The 25,743-nt window shown below is 37.3% G+C and overlaps 1 protein-coding gene across 1 annotated transcript; it reads left to right on the forward strand.

Annotated features, from left to right (window-relative positions):
* Positions 1-5,614: 5,614 nt before the first annotated feature.
* Positions 5,615-25,153, forward strand: LOC140168898 (uncharacterized). Its single transcript, XM_072192227.1, has 4 exons — positions 5,615-5,759; positions 15,787-15,967; positions 20,792-20,905; positions 24,731-25,153. The coding sequence occupies exons 1-4, from the start codon at positions 5,751-5,753 to the stop codon at positions 24,958-24,960; spliced, it is 534 nt and encodes a 177-aa protein (XP_072048328.1). The 5' UTR covers positions 5,615-5,750; the 3' UTR covers positions 24,961-25,153.
* Positions 25,154-25,743: the final 590 nt, after the last annotated feature.

Below are 25,743 nucleotides of genomic sequence, written 5' to 3' on the forward strand. Positions count from 1 at the left end.
AAGTTTTTATAAATGCCATACTCAATAATCATTTTGTGTGAAAAGATGAAGTGAATCGCAACTACAGTTTAATTTTTATGAGTCATGTTACTGCGATACGCAATTTAACTTTTTGTCCAAGAGGCACCATGTATTTTGAATGAGAGTACACAATGCGCAATAAAGACACCAGATCTGAAACTGATTTTTACTTAGATCAAGGTTGATTGTTGCGTTCTTTCAATTGATTTTGTCGGTTCAAACTAACTGGCTAACATTACTTAACTGACTCCAACTCCAATTTTCTATTCCCAATATGTCCAACTTACTAGATATTTTGTAATTTACTCCACTTCAATGTACACGCATTTCCTTTGGACATTTGAATAAACCGTCCACACATTTGTATGTGTCTTTTATAGAGAATGAATATTTTTTAATGTAAAGGTAAATATGAAAATAACAATCAGGACCAGGGACAATGAAACTTTGGGTGCTCCATTCTACTTCAGTGCCATTGAGGTTAAGAAAATGGCAGTTATTCAAAATATACCTTTCATAGAGTGTGTTGACATTCAAAATTTAGATGTCTCGTGGAAAAATATTAAGATTGGATGTCGCTATAAAACGTGTCCTAAAAACCGAACGGTAAGTGCTAATTACTTCGTTTTATCACACAAGGTCACTGATGAATATATCATGCACATTACGTATTGAAACTTAAAAAGTATAACTTGGTTATAAATAAAGATGGGTATTTTGCACTATGGCACTTTTTTTACTCACCCTGTATAACGCATTACTCATTGAATTCCTTCATATCAGCTTTTCACAGGTAATATCGATGGGAACGGGTCTGTTACCAACTTATTTGACAGCCCGATTGAGACTATTCTTATTCGTGTAGAGCCATATGAGTGTAATGGTGCATGCCAGTTACGGTTGGAAATATTGGGATGTAACAGTTCTCTAGCTCTAATAAAAGGTATGGTTCCAAATCTAAGGGATTGTTTTAAAACGTTTTCCATGACCTTTAAAAACCCGACATTTAATGTTATTAAAACGTTTTGACGAAAATAAGATGTTGTGTAGCCATGGCAATAGATCATGGGGAGGATGGGAATACATTCTCACATACCCCCACTTTTTGACCAGGGGATGATAAATAATCCTCCCCACTAAAGGGACCGCTAATTTGTGTTTCAACTTTTTTATCCCACACATTCTATACAACAAATTTTCACCCTTGCATATAGCAGTTAGAGAATAAAGGTATTATTGTTATCCTCTGTCACGCATCTGTCGTCTTATATAACATGGGCGACAAAATTCGTCGTCCGTATTCCATAGTGGCGTATAGTGGGGCGCCGCGAATAAACAACTTTTCGAGAAAATCGGGTTTGAAGAAATGCCAATTTAAAATCGAGTTGTGTAAATCAGACATTCATTATATTTTGTAAATGATGTGAAATTTCTGTAGTAAACTAAATAGATTTTATTGTTATATATTTTTCAAAAGAAATAAATACATACTATTGCTGGCAAACTGAAAATAAAACTATACGTCACTATGGAAAACAAACAAAACGGAATACCCTAACCTAACGTTAACCGTACGCCACCTCGGTCGCCGTGTATTCCCTATGGCGTTACTTTTCGTCGTTCGTATTCCATTGTGGCGTATAGGTCCGATACGCGTACGCCACTATGACATACGATGTTTTTCATTTTTGCCGATATTTCATAATTATAAAATGTGTATAAAAAAGTGGCGTATGGTCGATACGCAACTATTGAATACAAAAAATATCATTTTGTAACTATACGCCACATTTAATTAATTAATTACTAATTAATTAGCTAATTATGACTGATGAGACTTAGAAAAAATTAAAGAGAACATCATTAAAAACATATGTGCCAATTTTCAAAAAAATGACCAAAAATCACTATACGCCACTATGGAATACAGCCGACGAATTGTTTTACGCCAAAAATAATGATGTCGCCCGTGTTATATGAGACGATAGATGCACAACAGCGGCTAAAACAATACCTTTATTCTCATTCTTAAACACTTTAATTCAAATAAAAATATTTATCATTAAGTGTACTCTAATCAAATCTTACGTTTTACTGTTGACGTTGCCACACTTAATGATATTGATATACAAAAGGAAAAAAAGGAAACGTGCTCTGCTCCCCTTCCCCCAAGTTTCTTGCACGCTCTTTGAAAACAAAAATGCGGTTAACAATTCACAACTTCGGTCGGCAAAGAATATTTCCATCGGTACATTTGCAAGTTGTGCCTCCCTCGGTTCCGAAAACATAGCTCCGCCACTGTCCATGACTGCATTGTGGTAGACACCTCGCGTGGTTTTGCTGGAGGATAACCTTGTTTGTTCCACTGGCCAGCATTCCAATAGTTTCTGGAAACTTCATAGCAAAGGGGAAGATAAATAGATAATGATGCCAAACTTATCTCAACATTTCCCCCCCAATAGCTTGCATGATACCTTCTGGAATTGAGTATGTAACGGGTATACCAGACCGCCACATTATAAAAGACGTACTCGATAACAATTTATACGGAAGGCTAAATGAAGGAAGAAGTTGGACTTATATACAAATACCTCTGGCCACCAAGTTTATGCAGGTTAGTGAATGGTAAAATATTTCAGATTTGATCATGTTAAAGGGACCATTGAAAGAAAACATTATTTGATATCAAAATAAAGCTCATAAAATATAATAGAATCAATATCTAAAACAATAAACACAATTGTCCTTTATATAACCCCTCAAATCAGCAAAAATGACAAAGCACCCAATGTCACGTTTTATCCGCCCAATTCATATGTTGAGAACTTGAAACGCGTGGCAACCCGTCGTGTGACGTCAAAGTTGTTAACCTATGGACGGAAAAGATAACAGACCGCGTCCAAGTAGTCAAAGTCTCAGCATCACCCGACAATGAGGGCCGATTGTTTCAAAAAATGTGACAGACGAAACTGCAATGCACGTACCGCGTATTTTACGGTCTTTTGCGTAAACGCGAAGACATGCAAAGCTCTATCGCGTATACGCGAAGGCACGCAACGCTGGCATGATTGTTAGACATGGCACAATCGAACAATCGGCCCTCATGAATATGCAAGAATTCACAGCATACAATGTACGGGGACTTTGACTGGAGAAAGAAATTAATGAAAGATGCGAACAAGACTGGGACAAAAGGAGCGAGGATGTTAGGGTGAGGAAGAGGGGAATCCTCCATGGCGCCGCCGTCACTAATAGAGCAAATCCACCACTCGGAGTCCAGCAATTTATACGAATACATTTCGTCGTCCGTATTCCATAGTGGCGTATAGTGGGGCGCCGCGAATAAAAAACTTTTCGAGAAAATCGGGTTTGAAGAAATGCCAATTTAAAATCGAGTTGTGTAAATCAAACATTCATTATATTTTGTAAATGATGTGAAATTTCTGTAATAAACTAAATAGATTTTATTGTTATATATTTTTCAAAAGAAATAAATACATACTATTGCTGGCAAACTGAAAATAAAACTATACGTCACTATGGAAAACAAACAAAACGCAATACCCTAACCTAACGTTAACCGTACGCCACCTCGGTCGCCGTGTAATCCCTATGGCGTTACTTTTCGTCGTTCGTATTCCATAGTGGCGTATAGGTCCGATACGTGTACGCCACTATGCCATACGATGTTTTTCATTTTTGCCGATATTTCATAATTATAAAATGTGTATAAAAAGTGGCGTATGGTCGATGCGCCACTATGGAATACAAAAAATGTCACTTTGTAACTATACGCCACATTTAATTAATTAATTACTAATTAATTAGCTAATTATGACTGATGAGACTTAGAAAAAATGAAAGAGAACATCTTTAAAAACATATGTGCCAATTTTCAAAAAATTGACCAAAAATCACTATACGCCACTATGGAATACAGCCGACGATTTACCGCAGACATTTTTCTATGAATTTGGCAATTTGTCTACGCGAACGTGATTTATGTCGACAAATTGTTCGCACCACCGCAAATATACCATACGTCACTCGGATGAGTGCGGCAATTTATACGAATAAATTTATCGCAGGCATTTTTCTAGGAATTTGGCAATTTGTTTGAAAATTATCAAAAATAACCTATTTTGGGCCACGCTTTCTCCGCGAATGTCATCCATGTCGACAAATTTTACACAAATCCACCGGCTAGTTTTAATGATAAAATACATGGCATAATATGTGACAATTTATCATAATAAATTTATTATGAATGCTTTTGTTGATATTGTACACTTTGCCAATACAATATACATGTACATGGTATATGAATAGGAATTCAGCTGTGGTGCATGAGTGAGTCGATAACCGCTGCGATAATCAGTAAGCTTAATGATATTCGACATTTGTGTAAGGCGGGTGTAAGGTTTGCTCTCTAAATATCCCTAAAATACCTTATTTCAAATTAATTTCTTTAATACAATAAATACATTACATATTCAAAATTTTATATATGTTTTAAAAGTCCAGAATCAAGGCAATCATTTTTCATAAATCATTCTTCTTTTTATTTTCAAACTACAACCCCCTATAAAGAATTTGATGACCAGTCCCTGTAACCCGTATAAAGAATTTTATGACCAGTCCCTGTAATTCGACTATTCTAGTGCATAATTCATAATCCTGAAATGTAGGCACTTTATACAGCAAGAACTGAAACATAATTGGCAACGTGGAAAACGTAGCCCAAACCTTGTCAGAATAATAAATTTGTCATGCATTAAAGGACAATCCGGCTACATCCGCCCAATTCGAATACATACTGCCCTTTCGGCAGAAAAAGAAAAGTGAGCAACAAAATTCAACATGGGAATAAAAATGGTTAATTGAAGCAAGACACAGACTCCGCTTCACGAATCTAGTTATAGCTCTTCAATGTAGAATCAGTATTTATTATTTGGTAATAATTTAAACCGTTCTATTTTTCCACATAGCCCATGCTACAGGTATCACAAGTATATCATAAACATCACTTTTATTTACACATTTTTCATTATTTTTAAATAATGCTTAAAAACATGTCGGACGAAAACAGCAACTCGGTAACTTACCAATACACAATGAAGTTTATTAATCCACCACATCATTGTCATCTTATGCTCAATTATGACGTTTTATTCATGGTAAATGATGCTAACCTTGAGGTGGTACTACATCCCTTGATAAATTTGTGACTATTTTTGCATTTTTCTCAAAAAATAAGAACACACTGGTAACAAATCACTGTCTTAAATCACTGAAAATTTCATTGAAGTAATTGGATTTCTTGCCCCTATAATATACATAACTTTTGCTACCAGTGTGTAGTTATTTTTGAGAAAAATGCAAAAATTAGCCACAACATTTATCAGGGGGTGTAGTACCACCTTAAGCTTATCTCTAATGTTTTGAATGACTAACGACAATTGCTTTGTCGACAATATTGTTTTGGGGTCAAGTGTCTAAAGGGTCATGGATCCCTAACTGAGATTGCCATTAAATAATTCTTTTTTGTCTTGCTTCATTTTGTTTCCTTCCCTTTCCCTCAGGTGACCTTTGCTGGCCCATTGTTTATATCGGGTATAATTTTGCAATGTAGACCACAGGGAACGACAGTCGTAAACTGTGTCACCAGTGTGTTGATTAAACTTGGTAACGATAGCAATTCAACAGAATATATTACTTATGACACAGGAATGCCAAAGGTACGTAACTCAACACGGGTCAACAGTATTTAAATTTTATGTATCCGATCTTCATTACCCATGTGATAGATTATGGCCTCCCTTTGAACACACGCTTTGGCGTCATCCCCAACATTGCGGCCAATTGTTGAGGTCGGAATTCATATCCATAAACTATCTAAATTATTAACGTTGTATAATTCACTTGGTTGAAGTGTGCACTCGACCAATTAGCTTGCACTCGATCAATTAGCTTCTTCACCCAATTATTTTGTACAAGCAATCTAGATTTTGTTATTCAGGTTGAATGTTATTGCAACGTTTGAGAATGTACTTGAGTCCATTCTGGTTATTATGGGGTATACAGGTAACACAACTTCTAAGTTGACAGATCTGAGAAATGCTTGAATAAATCAATAGGGTTTCAGCATAGAAAAAACTTGATGTAGAATAACATGTTGTGCATCTTCGTTGTTAAAATAGTGCAAATCATTTGACTCCATTTTAAGTAGTTGAACAAAATTTGACCATGTTTTATAAGTTGCACGCACACTCTTCCAAAGCCGGAAATATCATTTTCTAAACTAGCTATATGTTTCAATTCATATTCTTACGATAGTAGCCTAATAATATAGTATATTATTTAATTAAGGCTCATTTATTAAAGTTAATATTAGCTTTTTCAATTTCATATTACCATTTTACAACACAAGGCGTAATGAAGCCACCAATTCTTTCCGCCCTTCTCAATCTCTCCCCTTCCCCAGCTGTTTCCCCTCCCATCCCTTCTCCATATTCTTCTTCTTCTTCTTCTTCTTCCAATATAGTACAGTCCGCACATAGCGTATATTCGTACTTTTTGCAAGGTGGGTGCAGGAAATTTACAGTGCTGACTACATCTAAGGTGCGATAAAAACTGGAAGTCGTCTAGCGGAGCTGGACGGACTGCACCTGCCCTCTGAAGCATTCCAGGGAGGTGCTGTCAACAAGTTGCTGGGGAAGTGCATTCCAGAGCCTGATTCCATCTAGGAAGAATGAATGTTGGTAAACGGTTGTCCTGGCAAATGGCACATGATATTTCATTGAGTGCCCACGTAGCATCACAGTTGGAACAAGGTAGGACTGTGGAATATCAACAAGTTTGTAAGCAATGCGGTACATCATTTCCACTTTAGCTTGGGCACGCCGTTCCTGTAGGGTTGGCCATTGCAGTTGGTAAAGCATGACTGAGATACTACTGATAGTTCTGTAGTCGTGGAAGACGAAGCGGGCATATCTACGTTGTACCATTTCCAGTTTCCTGATGTAAGTAGTGGAGTGCGAATCCCAGACAACACCGGCATATTCCATTACAGGGCGCAGAAGTGTCTTGTAGCAGAGGACTTTGGTCCCCCTGGGGCACTGATTGATGTTTCTCTGCAGGAATGCACGGGCAGAGCTGGCTTTTGAAGCAACTTTCTGAACGTGGGGATTCCAGGTGAGATTTTGGTGGATATTGACCCCCAAGTATTTAGCAGAGTCTGTCTCTTCAAGTGTATGGCCATGAATGTTATATGGTATCTTGTAGATCTTCTTTTTGTTGGTGACGTGGAGCACTTGACATTTTTGGGGATGAAACTCCATCAACCAGTCTTTCTCCCACTTCTGCAGTTGATCGAGATCATGCTGAAGACCAGCTGCATCTTCCTCCTTCTGGATGTTGCGGTATCCGAGGATGCAGTCATCTGCAAATAACTTGAGGATTGAGGTGATATAACATCAGGCAAGTCATTGATGAAGATGAGAAAGAGCAATGGCCCAAGCACGCTGCCTTGTGGGACCCCGGAGTGGACAGGAGATGATCTAGATGTGACTCCATCCAGGATCACTTGCTGAGAGCGATGGCTCAGAAAATCAGCAATCCAGGCATATATTTGTGAAGAAATCTCAAATGTGGAACTCGATCAAATGCCTTCGAGAAATCGAGCAGGATGACGTCCACTTGGTCTCGAGTCTCGATGCTCTTTGCCAGATCTTAGATGGTTTGTATAAGCTGTGTCGCACATGATCGTCTTTTGCGAAAGCCATGCTGGGCATCGTTGAGAATATTATGCTTATCGAGGTGACGCATAATACTGCTGCAGATGACATGTTCTAGAATTTTACATGTGACAGATGTCAGCGATATGGGACGGTAGTTTGAAGCTTTGTTCCTGTCACCTTTTTTGAAAACTGGCACAACATTGGCTTTCTTCCAATCTTCTGGGATGATCCCTTGGTTGAGAGAAGCTTGGAAGAACAAAGAGATGACGGGAGTAAGCTCGTCTGCCAGCACCTTCAACAGTCGAGTAGGGATCTCGTCTGGTCCACACGCTTTATGGATTTGGAGACCAGCAAGCAGCTTATGGATACCATCAGGATGGATGATGATTGGATCCATGACTGAGTGAGGACTAGATCCTTTGTCTTTTATGGTGGTTTCATCCTCATTCATATTAAATACAGACGAGAACTGATCATTCAAAATATTTGCCTTGGTTGTACTATCAGAGTAGCTGATACCGTTGGAAGCTTTCAATGGGGAAACTCCGGCATTTTCACATTTTTTACTGTTAATAAAGCTCCAAAAGCGCTTGGGATTTGAGGAAGATTCTGGAGAAATGATATTAGTCACATATTCATTGTATGCTTTCTTACAAGCTGATCTGCATGTAGTCTTAAGAACCTTGTATCTCTCAAAATCTTTTGGTTTCTTAGAGTGCCGAGCTTTATTAAAGCTACGCTTCTTTCGCCGAGTGAGTCTTTTAACCTGCATTGTGATCCAAGGTTGATTGTATCTTGTAGTGGCAACTTTGGAAGGTACACATCTATCAAGGATGTCGAGAAGACATGTTTTGATGTCTGCCCACATCGGCTGGATGGGACTACTGGTAGTGTACTTGGTAGTAAACTGATTTTGAAAGACAAGGCATTCTTCTTTCATATTGTCAATATTAGCATTTTTCCACAGAAAAAGTTCATGATCACCCAGTGCTGGTAACGGAGTACATCTGCTAACAAGGGATGGGCGGTTGGTAGAAAATAGGTCAAGCGTATTATCTCTCCTTGTAGGAAATAAAACCATTTGTTCCAGGCCGATGTCAGAGTGCAAGTCCAAGAAACGCTGGTTTAGACTGAGGGGGTACTAATGTCCGTCAATTGTCCGAGTAGTCCAGTTGATGTACGGGAGATTCAGATCACCACTGATCCATACAACAGCATTGCGGAATTTGGTGGCAATTTCTGGGAGCACATCTTTCCAAGTTTTTTTTCCAAGTACTCGAGATTGTTTGTTTGGTGGGCGATATAATGAACCCACAATGAGAGCAGTGTTTTTGTCAAGGGTGAGTTTCACAAAATTTGACTCAACATCTTCAACAGTTTCTATACGGTCAAAGACATAATCTTTTCGGACGGCAAGCAAAACACCTCCATATCCATCCTTACGATCTTTACGGATGACTTCATGGTGGAAATATCTCGGAACTATAGACGCTACTGTTAAGCCAGGTATCTGTGCCAATGATGATACTTGGGTCTACAGAGTCAATTAAGTTGCCAAGTTCCTCTTTCTTATTTTTGACACTTTGAAAATTGATGTTGATAATTTTCATTGGTGCGGATGGCTTGGGCTTGGTCTTTCCCTTATTACTGTGAACAGTAGGAGAGGATGATGACAAAGGTAAACCAGGGCTGTTAACAGAGCTAATACTACTCCGCTCCCTGCTACAGGTGCTACTTGTGTCCAAACTAGAGAAAGAATTACTGGTTTTTATTATCGTAGTTGTATCAAACAGGCTTGAGGAGAAGTTAGGCATGCCGCAGTTGACGCACTGCCAGGACACATTTTGCATTTTGCACATTTCTCCCCTCCCACCCCTCCATCATAACATCCCTCTCTCAAACTTTTTCCCTTCTATAAGACCCCACTTGCACTCCCCAGTGGCGTTGTCAAGGTTTTTCTTTCAGGAGGGCATGGGGCCCGGACAAGACGACTTGCAATGGGAAACATTGACAAATATGAGGTAAAAAGGCCTAAAAACGCAAAACAAAATTACGGCGGCCAGCATCCAACAGAGGAAGGGTCAAGCAGGAGGACAGAATGTCACATGGGAGGGGGCTGCCCCCTCTTCTCCATCCTACCCCATTCTTTAAACACTAATCAACAAAACATAAGCAGCCAGGTATAGTGCCCAAACTTTGGAATGCACGCTCTATGAACGAGAAAATGACATCCATATGCGATCTGATCATGGACAAAGATCTTGACATCCTTGTCATCACCGAATCTTGGTTATTTATGGATTTATTTATTACATCTTCTTTAGCCTGGGGATACCCAATCAGTAATAACACTGTTTTCCATGGGTGTCCAGGGGCCAAACAAAATACCTCAAAAGGTTAAAACATTACATATGAAATATACAGATTCTTAAACGTACATGTATAGAGAAATAAAGCTAACTACAACAATACTTTATTAATATACAAGTGTAAAATACAAACGTTAAGAAATAATCTGTTTTAAAATTAAAACACTAGCAGGAAGAGGTTGTTTGACCATGACAGGCAGATTATAAAAAGTTACCACCCCCTAGAGATAAATTTTCTTTCATATGATTTGTTTCTACATAACAATTTGAACCAGATTTTCATGAGAGCCAGCTCTCGTACTATAAATATGACTATCAAAAACTGAGTTGAAAATATTGCACAAATTGGAAGGAAGTTTTTGAGCAAGGCTTTTGTATACCAAATATTGAGATGTGTTGAACGCCGATCACAAAGTTTTTTTCCAGTCAAGCATTTGTAATAAAACATCAGTGGGAAATCTACGTGGAAGGCCGAGTATGACCTTCCCAACAGTATTTTGCAGTTTATCAAGCCTTGAATGATGGGTAGTACAAGTGTTTCCCCAAACAGCATCACAATAATCAAAATGAGGTAAAATTAAAGATTAAATAAAAGATTTAAGGTAGCCTTTGGCAAGATATTACGTACTCTTCTAAGAAGACCGATGCGTTGATTAATTTTGGACACAAGTTTGTCAATGTTGAAACTCCATGAAAGCGATGGATCAAGCCAAATACCAAGATACTTAAAATGGTCAACATTATCAAGTTGTTCACCCATGATACTAATATTAAGCTGGCTTTGAGTACGACTGAGTCTTTGATGGGTACCAATTAACATAGATTGTTTTTTTTACATTAAGAGTGAGATAATTGGATTGTAACCACTGGAAAACATGAGCAAGTTCAGCGTTCAAAGGATTGAGCCCTGACGGACCCCAAACGTAACTGGGACTTTATTAGAATGGTGATCATCCATGCTGAAGGAACTATGCCAGTAGACAAACTCAGATTCATCATCAATCTGTTGAGGAAGTTCATGCAGTAAACAACGAGGGCAAATCTAGGAGGAATTTTGAGACGACATCCATCTAAACTCGGCTGTTGAAATTCTGCCGCAGGTGACGGGACACTTCCTTTTACATGTTTCACATGAGAGATGGCGATGGTTTTTAGCCACGGGCGGTCACATGTACCACATGGGTTACACACAGGGTCTGGGTTTTCTTGAATGTCATTGCTCAACTTGATAACCCTGCATAGCTGGTAGCTGGTAAGTGCAGGTGGATTTAGCATAGTATGTTACTGGTTTATGCATGAAGCCCTTGGTAACAATTGTCTGAAAATTCGTGACAGTCATATGCATTGCTGGAGCAGCTACATTATCTTGACCGTGGCCACATGATGACAGGAGCAGCAGTACTAGTAGTCTAAACCAACGCCACATCTCTAAGACAGCCATTTCCCAGGATAGAAAATAAGGACAGATCTCACCTTTATTGACTGAAGAATCAAGAGCTTAACAGTTAAGGATGTCAGCCTGTTACTGGTAGAGGTACTGGTATCACTGTCAGTCTGTCACGACCACTTCTTCCCTTTAAGCTTATACGATGAATAATGCAGTTAAGCTTAACTGGTGGTCAATCTTGAAAGCGCCTCAATTTTAACTTCTAAACCCACAAAAATGCATAATATGGTTGGACAAGATGTTAAATGTCCATAATATGAGCAAATAACTCTTGGATGGGTTAAGATTGAAGTGATTTAAATGGATTTTGCAGGAGTGTTTACAAAGCTCAACTGCAGGGCGCACACCGCCCAAAAAAAAAATGGGGAAATGTTTATGATGATACTGTCATTGCAGATTTAAATTCGACATTACCGGACTACCATGTACCTCGCCCATCACGTGGGGCAGGTGTTTGTGTGATTTACTGAAGTGCTTTGAAGGTGACATTGAATGATGCAATACAGTTCAACAGTTTTGAGCATATGGACCTTTCGGTGACCTATAATTCATCTGCGTTGAGGATGTTTGCCATATACAGGCCTCCGCCTTCCACCGAGAATAAACTAACAGCAGGAATGTTCTTACGCGAGTTCTCGTCTTTATTGGAGGAAACAATGACAATATGTAGTCATTTCATTATGACTGGGGACTTCAATTTCCATGTTGATGACCATACCGACAGGGAAGCGATATCGTTTTTAGACATCCTGGATTCTGCTAATTTCCATCACCATATGCATGGACCCACTCATAAGGGCGGACATACCTTAGATCTCTTAATCACTCGCAAGGTTTACCACCCTGTGTGTGCTACTAAGCTGCTCCCAGGTCAACCCTCGGATCATGTTGCATTACTTGCAGTGCTTGACTTTCCTCGTCCTTCTACCTCAAGAAAGAGCGTGATTGCTTACTTGCTCAAGATGAGTGGTGTCCTCGAACTACAACAGCACGCCAAGTCCTTCTGTCCTGCATGGCCGTTCCTAAATCCATAACATCCAGTCCGGTGTCCTGTTTCAATACATCTACGTATGTTAGAGGGGGTCTACCAGGTTTTCTGTTTCCAAGAACTTGACTTATCGCAAACTACGCGACATTAGCATTGATCAGTTTAAAGACGACATTCGATCATCTCCGCTTGCTTTGGCTACTGCTTCTAATACATCTGGATTAGCTGAGCAGTTTAACCTGTGCTCCGTGAACTACTCGATAAACATGCCCCTGAAAAGTGTTATGGTCATTAAAATGACCCAGGCCAAAATCACCTGCTTCCGAGTTCACGCAACACCAAACACGCAAAAGCACTGTTAATTACATAGAACAACTTATGGTTATTTATTAATTAGTGCAGTATGGCCATCAATTAAATCCTTATACAAAATTACAACAATTATCAAAATTATTTCAAAGAATATCTTTAGCTATATTTACTTAACCAAGCCTGGAGATCTTGATTGGCTGACTTTCTGATGAGATTCCGCGGATGGTGTCAGTTCTTGATCCAAGATCCGGCAATGTCCGAGATCCTGTCTATCCAATGTAAACCCCTGGTTTACCACAATCTCAGTCCAAAGTCCTGATGACTATATTTTCACTAACCTAGCTGATATGCTAGTGTTCTCCAAATGGTCTTCTATGTTGACCGTAAACTCCTCTCTCGGAGATCTCTTGAGCTTTCTGCTCCACTTGACAGACTATGTTAGTCCAGCAAAATACCACAGTTCGATGATGGAGACATTTCAGTCTGCCGCTTCTTTGAGTCGACAGCACAATCAAGCACTATTGGCTCTACTACCGCCTTTGGCGTATTTAATTCTCTCTAACACAAGAACTGCGAACTGAAGTTTGAAGACTTCAATTATGGTAACTTTGTACCAATACTGCCTAACATAATTTCACAGAGTTCCCTCTTAGAACATCATACAGCCTCTGCTAATCATTTCCTCTCCAGGCTTTATATACTATTTCTTACGATTTTAGATTAATCTAAACTATTTATGGTAAATTACATCACTTAATCATCCCATATATGGCACATTACATTACATCACCACAAGCCAATCAGACTCATTAATCTGTTTACATCATATCTATAAATAACACATTAGTTCAACACAAACCAATCAGGTTAATTGTGTATTCTACTGTACTGTGCCATGATTATTGGCATAGTGCCAGCAGCATTTACTACTGTGGTAATCATGTTCTATTCAATTCCATTATGATCGAGAAACTTCTACACATTACTAGATATGAATTACTTGATAACTTTAATCATTAGCCTTCTAGAATATTCCATGTACAAACAAATGGAGACAAATCTCAAAACAAGTGAAAATTAATGTTTGATGACAAAAAACAAAAACTTTTAATGAATATTATGGATTATTTTGGGGACATATAACAACAGACCAAACGTTACACTGACACCAAACGCACCATGATACTCGGAGGAAGTTCGTAAAGCTAAACGGGTTAAGCGACGTCTGGAATGCATAATGGTCAAGTCCAATCTCGAAATTGACAAGCAATTTTATGAGGAATAATGCAAGACATATAGAGAACTTATTGAACAATCCAAATGTCGGCATTACCAGACTGAAATTTCGGAGAGTGATGACAAAGATCTCTTCCGTAGTGTAAATAAGCTCTGTTCTCCCAACTCTGGACACATTTTGCCTGAGCACACCTGTGCCAAAACCCTAGCTAACAACTTTGGTATCTTTTTCCATGACAAGGTGAAGTCAATAACTTAGTGACACTCTCAATGCTACCGTTCCACCTAAGATCAGTGTTGACATTCCAGAGAGCTGCAACAGTCATTTTACAGAGTTTTCACAGGTATCAGAAGAGACTGTTCTGAAGATAATCGAAGAATCTGCATCAACAACATGTAACTTGGATCCAGGGCCGACATTTCTACTGAAAGACTGCATTGACATATTACTGCCATACATTATGCAGATCATAAATGGTTCTTTGAAATTGGAGAATGTGCCATCAATTTACAAAACGGCACACGTAAAACCGCGCATCAAGAAAACAGAACCTTCCCATAAACAACTACAGACCAGTGACAAATTTAATATTCACCTTTAAATTTCTAGAGAAAGTGGTAGCATCCCAGCTGAAAACCTACCTGCAAGAAAATGAACTTTTCTCGGCAGCACAATCGGCGTACCGTCAATATCACTCCACGGATGCTGGCAATGAAGCGGTGTTAGGGTTGCTAGACAACTCAGTGGCACTTGATACCATCAACCATTCTATCTTCTTCGAACGTTTGCAGAGCAGGTACGGATTAGACGGAACAGTGCTGAACTGGTTCATGTCATACTTACAGGACCGCGTTCAAGCTGTTGTAGCGGACAAAGTTCTCTCTGACACATTTCCCCTTCCTTGTGGTACTCCTCAAGGATCGGTTAAGGGTCCTCTGGATTTCATCTTGTATACTGGACCATTAAGTGATATTATAAGTGCGTATAGTGGCATCCAACATGTTATCTATGTCATATGGTTCTGAAATCATCTGAAAATCCAGAGGCTGTCAATAAACTTGGAATGTGTGTCGCCGATGTAAGAGCTTGGGCAATCACCAACAAGCATATGTTGAATGATGCGAAGACTAAAATTGTGCATTTTCATTCTCAACACAGAAAATCGTCTTCTCTTTCTCCAGTATATATTGGTGATGCCGAAATCAAAGCATCTGATTTTGCCAAAGATCTTAGAGTTGTGTTAGACAGTACATTACTTCTGAAGCAACACGTCCGTAACATCTGCCGTGTTCCTTCGGTATACACAAAATTGGGAAGATACGTAAATATCTTGATCGACCTGCCACTGAGCGTTTAGTCCATGCATTCGTCACGTCAAGACTGGATGGTAGCAGATAACATCATTGCAACGTGTGGGGGATCTCTTTTTTGGACACCCTGTACTTGGGGATATAAAAACATGATAAGACAAATTAAAATTAAAATACCTCTTATTGGACTGTGACAGTGAGATTTTCTTGGGGGATATATTACATCGCACAATATGTTAGGTTTTTGTCTTGACAGTTTGGTAAGAGTTTCATGGCTACATATCAATTACCAACAGTAATATAATAATCATACCTACCAATTCGTTTTTTAATGTAATAACCCTTCATGTTTTTCTGTCATAGATATTTTATGTTAACCACCAGGCGATATATGCATACGATATTATATCATTTGAAAACGTGATTGCAGCTGAATCGATTGAAGTGCAACCTCTCACCAGTTCATCAGACATATATATTTCAATGAGATTTGAAACGTTAACTTGCGACGACGCTAATGGCACTTTAACACTACCAACTTTCAGTAAGTTGAATGTACTTTTAAGGCGAGGCAATCTTTTTTCGATGCAAATTTTTGGCGGGGAATAAACAAAATGTTTATAAGAGGGCAGGCAGGATAAAAAATGAGCAGTTTTTGGGCGGCAAAATTTATTTTCAATGCCAATTTTTTTTTTTTTGCCATAACAACTTACCTTAAATATCCAAATTAACGAAAATTGCATATTTGTGTTATAAATACACAAAACTATTATCTGTTCCAAACCCGGTGACACCTCATTATAAAAATTAGACCTGTCGATAGGTTATAAGAGGGGATAGCCTTTTGCTTTATAAAATCAATATAAATTTCCAGGAGCGAACGAGGCCATATACAGGGTTCAAAAGAAATACCCCCCTAAAATTACAAAACATTTCTTTGTATAACTTGACATTTATTTTGTTGATTTGAAAAATTCAAAAAGCTGTGAATAGAGGAATCGTTTTTCAACAATATTTTTGGTCAAAAATAATCACATTTTCCCAAAATGATGCTTTCAGAAAAATTCCTTCACCTTTCTGTCGCTGATCATTCAGGCACCCATGCAACCATCATTCAGTGCAAAACAAAGATTTGTTGAACTTAATTTTGGCGTAAAATGTTTTTAATAAGCAGTTGTTTCAAAAATGATAAAATCTCTAGAAAGGAGAAATTAGCTATTTGGTCAGTTTTGGGTCAGTTGAAGCATCTTACATTTTGATTTAAAATGATGGCTTTCTTGGATAAAGGTGTGACACTCATGATGTGGCTACAAGAGATTGGCTGCATGCATTTTTGTACATTACATGTATAGAATGTTGAAAAGTGCAACTTTTTCTGAAAGTATCATTTTGATTTTCCAAAAAAAAGAGAAAGTTTTGCTACTTCGTAACGCAATATATAGGTAACAAAATGGTCATTCACCAATTAATGAATAAAAGACAAATAGACCTAATAAGTATATGGTCAATTCCAGCGAAAGCGGGACAAAATTCTCTCTATGTTAACTTCCCACTTTAAAATGTCATTAATAAAGGAAATCACGTTATTGATGGAGCATATCATGTCACGTCCAATGTGCTCTCTTTGTGCATATAGGCCTTTACTAGCAAGTCATACCAGAGGACAAGTTTTGATAGCTTAAATGAATTGGCGTTACCCACGAATTCAAAGATAAAGCACCATATATGTCATTGAATGTCCTTCAATCAAAATGAAATTATTACCGTTAGAAAGACGTTTGCATGATCTCTCATCATATGTAAAACGATTGAATTCCACAAAAATTTGTGGACTCTAGAGGCCATTAAGTCAATTTGGCTAATAATTTTGTTACCGGCGTATCAAAAATAAAATGATCGTTCTGAAAAATGTTAAGTGAATATGCCATAAATGACTATATCATGAAACGAAGTTTCGTTCTATAATTCTGAGGTCCAAGTGATTATTTTATGCAAATACGTTTTACCCATAAAATTCCATAAAATCAAATTTGACGTTACCCACGTATCAACTGTTACCCACGAGTCCAGCAAATATAATTGCCATAACTTAAATTAACATTTAATGACTTTGGACACTGAATTTAGTTTGACAAGCGCTTAAAATCGTAAATCGTAAAAATACGTTCACCTCTTTAAAAAAGAATCTACGACGGTTTAAACTTTTGTTACCCACGAATCCCGAATAGATGCTAATCTTGAAAAATAAGGAGATTGTTTATTTTAAGTTTAAATCAGCACATATTCAAGCCATGGGTATGCTATAATTTTGACAGTACTTACAGTTTATACACCTAAGAAACGCAAACCCCAAACGGTACTATAGTACTTATAGCTTTACCCACGAATTCGGCGTTACCCACGAATCCAAGGATTTACTCGTAAATTATATGTTTCTTATGCATCTTAACATTTTGAAAACATGCGAAATAGGTTCCAAAACAGTCCTGTTTAATAGCGTCCTCTTGAAGGTATACTGAAGCTGCATCATGAAGTTTTGATTGATTATCCTAAATTGCCATTTTTTGGGTAAATGCAATTGGTTAGAGAAACGGGAATCATTGAAACACAATGGAGGAATAACCGCATGGTGGTTTCCAACCTTCTGTAATATTTTCTATTTTGCCACTTACCAATACATACCTTCAAATATGTGTTACCCACGAACATTTTGGTTACCCACGAATCCCTACTTAAATTATAGTTAACAATGTATTGATAGTGTTTTAGTTCATAGGAACTGTCAAACACGAGTTAATAGAATATTGCTGCATGAAAATATGGAATGATTTTACTAAAATAATAATATAAAACTGTTTGCTCTGTCTATTTGAATTTGGCAACTTCATTATTCTCAAAATTTTTATACCCAAAATGCCATAATGATCCATTCTAAATATTCCATGTAGTCTGTATTTTGATTAAAATTCATTTTAGTGCCATTGCAGCCTGAATTATTGACATACGGAAAAGTATTTTTTATTTTTATTTAAAAAAAATTAATAGGAATTGCTATTTTCCAGACGCTGTTACCCACGAATCCATCCGAGATCCTCATCCTGCGACGAGATACAAAATCTAACTTTATATTTATATTAAGCATTTATTCTAATCTTTCGAAATAATACAGTAATGTTAAATAACAGCCACTTTGGAAAGAGTTCGAAGAATTGACACAATCTTAACTATACACCTGGTTCTTTCTTAAAATTTGTAATAACCAACATATTTCTTTGTAGATATATGTAATAAAATTCTATTTTACGTTCAAAGTCTTCACCGATTTCTAGTGTATATGAGTCACACATAAAATATTGAAAGATATTAAAGAAAGTGAAATTTTATGGCGTACAACAGGTGAAAAGGGCTTGAATTCGTGGGTAACATGCATATGCGCATTTAACACTTTATTTGGTCTTGCAAGAAAAGTTATTTTTCAATCCGATGGCACTTCCACCTGATGATTCACTAGATATGATCGTCTCATTTGATAAGTCTAGAATTGAAAAGGAAAACATTTTAAAAATGGCCCCCAGAGAGAATTTTGTCCCGCTTTGGCTGGAATTGAGCATATACCATGTTGTTTGAGTTCATTCATATTCATTCATTCATATTTTATTTCATCAATCATCAACATTGCAAGTGACACTAGTAGCTCAACAGAGTAATAATATTAAATGTAAACAAAAGTCAATGGTATAAATAAATAGCAATATATTTTAAGCAGTAACAATTAAATCAATATAAACCGAGAACAACAATATGATGTATGATTGAAATGCATAATGAACGGAAATACAACTGTGATGGTATAAATTGATTTGGCAGTACTTATGTGCATGGAAGAAAGAGATGAGAAGGAACCACAACGACTTCGATCGGCCAAGTTTTAATCCGCTTATCTATTGACGCATGAAAAGAAAAGCTATCAATGGTACTTACTTTCATGTATGATCCATTTACCGCGATCGATGCTTGGCAAAATCATTACTGGAAAAAATTTATAACAAACCCATCCACGAACAAACAAACGCTACCCAGAAGTAAGATTATGGAATTTCACTGATGCTCTGAACATGTATAGTTAGCTTTGTTTTGGGATCTACAGTCAAACTGTTTTCTTGATCGTGTTGTGTAGAACATGTCCTATAAAACATCGAAAAGGTAATCAAAATCGGCCGTTTTTTTGCTGAGTTTCATCTTTAGCAAATAAGGTGAGATTTTGGTGACTTTTTCGATGAAAAATAGATGTAAAATGTTCTTAAATAATGCACAATGTTCCGGTTGAGTCCGGTACATAAAACATGTTTAATTTAATAGTTTATATGTGTATAATCGTAACTAGCTAACTCGTTTCAGTGTTAAAGACTGCCAACTCTGAGAAAAAAGTCATCAAAGTTCAGACAAATTGGGCAAAATGGAAGAAAAAGATGTAGGCCATCAATGACCGATGATCACGTCACCAAAGAAAATCCTATAGGGTGCTTGCACGGAAGGTCATTAGTTCAAATCATCCTTCACACACGCTCCAGAAGACATGCAAATACATGGAATACAATACCAATCACCTATTTAACGCGGGGTATTGACCAAAGTAAATCCTCATGAATAACAATGTCAACTAAATGTCGGTAAAGGGAGTGGACAAAGTGAATGCGTTCGTTGTGGTTCCTTCTTATCTCTTTCTTCCATGTTATGTGTAAACGCTGATAAACGCCAATTAACGGCTAAGCTGTCTCACTACAAACACGCTCAGTGAATACATATAAAAAACATAATAAACGTAATACATGATAATAATAATAATATTTAACATTTATAATGTTTTAATATAATATTATAGGAATATGATAACATAATAATATTACAATATAACAACATAATAATATACATATAATAGTATAATGATAATATTTGCAATTCTCTTATTATAAAGTGAAGGCAGAAATACAATTTAAATGTTTAAATGTTAAATGTTTCTTGATACAATTTAAATGTTTCTTGATACAATTGATACATAATATAATAATACAACATGGTAATGCATGGTAAAAACCATAAGTATGATACAATAGATTGTATGACCATTGATACAATGGATAATAATGATAATGAGTCAATCTCTGCATATTTTACATTATTACATTTTTCTGTTCATACATGATGACAGAGATTATATTTCAGGAGTTTGGATAACATGTTCCGTATGCCATGATTGAAGAACAGTGATGGCTATGGTAGGCCTATATTGTCATATCTGAATAGAGTTTACATGTATGTTCCGTAGATCTCATTACTTTCTTTTATCATTATTTTATTTCCTGAATAGAAGCAAAACCATTTTCCATCCTTGGAGAATATGTTGTTGGTGAAGCAGACGGCGCTATAGCCATCACTATAACAAGGACATGTTTACCGGACTGTACAAACGCAGGAGTAGTTGGTGAGTTTGAAATATATTCATAGTAAATATACATATCGCATTTAGCCTAAGTCGTCTTAGCATGAGTAATATGTTGTCGTCATTAAGCTTCATGTTTTTGGCCTAATGTTTAATGAGGAGCACACAACACACAGTGTAATTCATCTTTTTTGAAAGACACAAAATCTCACGCAGGACTAGATAAATTATAAGGCTAGATATTGCTGTGATTACAGATCACGAACACAACTATGTAATGTTAGCAAACCATTTTGCATAATTCAGAAATTCTTAAGACTTCTCAGTAACTTTCATGTAAAAATAAGAGGGAAAAGTCCGTTACAGATTAGAGACGAACCATAATGAGTAAAAAATCCCAATTTTTCCACCCAACTGTATAAATATGTGCACTATAGTGATGATAGTGGTATCAACCATTTGCAAAATATTTTCCATCAAAAGTAACCAAATTGGTAGAAAATTACAATTTCAGTAAAAGTATTACAAAAGGGGGGTGCCATGGACCACCCCACTTTTGCCAGTCAGTCGGGGGAAATCACCTAGTCGGGGGATATGCACCCAGTCGGAGAAATTTTATGGACTACTATTCGTCGTATATTGTTAAATGTGCGTGGCTGGTGGGACGCGACTGACCTTGTTATGTAATTAGCTAGAGGGCACGGAGCATGCGCGTATATGAGGGGGGGATTGGGGGCGTGACCCCCGGATAAAAACTGGGGCGGCAAAAATAAGGGGTGGCAGAAGAAGGAGCAGCAAAAAGAATTATTAAAGAAAAAAGGGCGGATTGCTCTTCAATTTTTCAAACTTTTCGGGCTGTTGATGAAGGGGCGGCAAAATCCCCCTATTCTCCAGCCCCCTGGGTACGCCACTGCAGGGATAGTCTTACAATTAGGATTGTGATTTTCCCACCCAGAACACCCTACATAGTAAGACCACAACTAGACTCTCACTTCCACATCAGTTTTTTCTAGTGATGGCTGTAATAGTTAATACCTCCTGCACACCGTCATCATCCCTATATCTTCGTGTTAAAAATTGCCGTGATAGTACGATGAATCCTCACGTTTTTCAACAACTACGCATAATGATTTTGTTCGAGATAGGCCGTGCGACTCAGGCTAAGCATACAATTTGAGATTTTGAGAGCCTGCCACACTGTTTCTATTCTATGTTTTACGATTTTCGCATGATCAATATATGGCTGGCCGTAACCGCCACAACGTGGAGCTGCTACGCGTAGCTTACTTTTTGCTTCGCGGAGCTAAATTGACCAATCATGTTAGATCTTTTCATTACGCGGAGCCAGTGGATGCATCCTTGTCAGAGAGAGAAAACTCTTGTCAAAATTAATGTTTACTATGGGGATTTTAAATGAATCGATTGTAAATGAACCACGACCAGTTGTACATGATCAATACCATTGTTTGATTAGTGTATAGTCAATGTTACCTTGCATGCATGTGTCATGTGTGTGGCGTGTTTGTTTGTTTGTTTGTCTACTGTATCAGACCAGGATCGCTGACACCCACGGTACTGATACTCTCATACTATCACGGTGATCATATTGTTGAATGTTGTTGACTTTAAAATAATCATGATGCAGTCATGTCTACAGTAGAACTCACCACGACCTTTGAAGGACTTAAACCCTATTAAAAGCTATTAAACCAAGATAACACTCAATGAAAACAGCTCAACTATGTTACATCAGATCTTCTCTGGTTAAATACACACTGCACTTGTGTCTGTTTTACCTGTGCAATGAGCAATGAGCTGGTATTATAGTTTCAGTTGGGTGAACGATTATAAAGCGAACGCAAGGTAACAATACTGTGGGCTTTTGTTTACGAAATGAGACAATAGTCTGCTTATTGTTAACCAGCGTTCTTGAAAATGAGAATCTTAATGACTTAACACGGTTTAGAAATAATTTCTTCATATTTTTTGGTGTTATCTGTCGTTTACATATCCTTCTTAAAACACTTAAGTACCAATATTTCCAAACACCTAAATTAGCTAAAAATTTAGGACATGTTACAGAACTATATTTTCTAGAATTTCAGAGAATACTTTAAATATTGGCCGGTTATTTTTTACACAGTGACGTCAACTAGGCAATGGGCTATACTTATAACATACACTATTTGTAGAGGTCACGCGTCAATGGTGAGCGCACTGAGTATTGTGTATAGGAAAACGGACAGTAACTACAGTATGTATGGCCTACTACTAGTATATAAAGTAACTCCGAACTGGTATGCAGTTTTCTGAAGGTCGAATTCCGCAGGGACACCACGCAAGTTATACAAATTACCTCCCGGCGATACACTGCAGATCGCAGAACTGTGTGCATAGTTTACCACCACTCTGCCTAGCTATATAGTTATGTACAATACTGTATGAGTTTCTTATGAGTGCATGTCCATCTTAATAATAAGTCAGTTCGTACTTTTCATAAACTACTTTTTGAATCATAACTTTCGTGACCGAGGATATCTTGCAACTACGTGACGCTCGTCTGGCAAATTCTTAATGAATAAATTCGCTTCACGTTAATTAGTCAGTTTTACCTCCGAGTAATGAAAAACTCTAACATGATCATGATTGGTCAATTTGGCTCCACGGAGCAAAAAGTCAGCTACGCGTAGCAGCTCCACGTTGTGGCGGTTGCGGCCTACCATATCAGTATCCCATATGATATTTCTATTGCAAGAAAATTTTATTTGTTGTCAGGTTTTATCTTAAATACACTAACTGGAAATTAAATACACTAATTAGTGAGGACCGGTATTTTGCTGTGGATATGTTTAACTGCAATTTGCGGGTAAAAATTTGAAATCCTGAGTAAAAATTGTGATCATTTTCAACTCTTTGAGAAAAAAATTATATAAAAGAATGCATGTAAAATCCAGTTGCAATACAATGTACATTATTGACACACTGTCACTCTCTTTATCTACGGCAATAATAGAATATCGATTTCAATCGAATTGAACACATTGCTCAGTTTTGAGTTTGTAGTTGACTACTAAGCGACCTAAGCGATCGATTGCTAGCCAATCAGATAGAACTCCTTTTCTTGCGTTCGGTGAAATACCAGTCGCCCGTCGCTCACCAACGGAGTATTAAATTTATATTTATCGTATAGGAAGTCGACGGTGTGCCCTGTTTAGATTCTTGAGCGCCCTGGCGAAATAAAAATGGGGTCAACAATTTGGCAAGAAATGTTTCCTTAGAATGGTGCAAACGACTAGGCCTATATTGCACCACATACCCTAGTAGTTTACTAAGGTTTGTGATTGCACTCACTAGTCGAATTATGCCTTCTGGATTATCTAATTGTGTGCCCCTTACCTAAACATTTCGAACATCTAAATACCTTGGAATGACCCTCGACACATAAGACATTTATATAATGAATGTGTAGTACCTATAATCCGTCAATATTTACAAATGTGTGTTTACAAAGACAACTATTGATCTAGAAATTACGTTTCGTTACCTAATTCATGAGAAATATTCGGTAGTTTTACTTTCGTATAATTCACATTGGTGTTTAAACATATAGTATTTGGAACGCTATTTATATACATGTACTATATACTCCATGAAACATGAACAAATGTTAATTTTTCTTATTTATTAAAATGTAAATTTCCAAATCTCATTTCATATCATAAATTTATTTTGCACATTATCAATTAATTTGGTTGGAGATTCGATCCAAATCCTAATCAAAAGTGGAAAAGGGGTGGAACGAAACAAAATATATAGAAAAGAAAACATAATTAATATTCAATTACGCGTCTTATTATTTCATTGCAGTTGTGAACACGGCAGATTTTACAGCGACAGCCGGTGTTGACTATACTCCTCTTCAGGACGAACCCGTAAATTTTGTGCCTGCCGAGACTGATGCTACAGTTAGCCTGAGTATCGTTGACGACGCCTATGTAGATCCGGATGAGCTTCTGGTGGTGTATATTGCAATTCAAGTAAATGGAGAAATTTATCATGACTCGTTTACATACATCACTATAAAAGACAATGATTGAACAAAATAAAGCTAAAAAGGCACAACCATAAAAGTTACAAAACAAACTCTTATTTCAGAAGTTTAGATTGCGCTGCTAAGAAAAATAGTTTACGATTTTAAGCAATTCCGTTATCTATTCACAAGTTAAAGCCTTTAAGCAAGTGGGTTAGTTACGGAAGAATCCTGGTTGTTGAAAGGGATATTTACAGAATTTGTGGGCAAGGTCTACGGACATTTTAGAATGGTAGTATTTTGATCTCGTGATATGGTGCAATATTGAAATAACCAATGAAAGTTGCAAAAACATTTATTTTGACAACACAGCATGATTTGTTAGGCCTACAGGCTCTGTTAATTTTTCATCACTACTCAAAACTCTGTAAAAGGTTTGGGCTATTTTGTTGCAAGTCTAAATTATATAGCTGCAAAATCCTGCAATCCTAATAAAGGAACAATAATTTACTTACAATTGTGAACCATCAGGACCTTGGAAGGCACTAGGCCTATCAGATATGATCATTTAGCTTTGACGTTTGTACTATATAGAGTCAATCACTACGAAAGTTTTTTTTTTGTTGTTGCAAACATTGAAACTAAAATATACATGAAGTTACATGTTCGCCGTCATGATCACACTGTGGGTATAAATGTAATTTATTTGCATTGATTTGCTTAGTATTGCACAGGGCACCTGTCTCATCCGATCACTATTATACGTTCCAGCTACGGTGACACCTAGTGACGTCACGCTGGACAAATTCCATTTACTGTCAGAGGAGGTTCGTGTGTGTGAATGCAATGG

This window comes from Amphiura filiformis, chromosome 14 (genome assembly GCF_039555335.1).
Source record: "Amphiura filiformis chromosome 14, Afil_fr2py, whole genome shotgun sequence".
In the NCBI taxonomy this organism is placed as follows: Eukaryota; Metazoa; Echinodermata; class Ophiuroidea; order Amphilepidida; family Amphiuridae; genus Amphiura; species Amphiura filiformis.

Bases quoted from the DNA above. Each gene is read 5' to 3' on its own strand.
- LOC140168898 (XM_072192227.1), top strand. The intron at 15,968-20,791 runs GTAAGTTGAATG...TTTCCTGAATAG, and splicing joins TTTAACACTACCAACTTTCA to AAGCAAAACCATTTTCCATC. The intron at 20,906-24,730 runs GTGAGTTTGAAA...ATTTCATTGCAG, and splicing joins TACAAACGCAGGAGTAGTTG to TTGTGAACACGGCAGATTTT.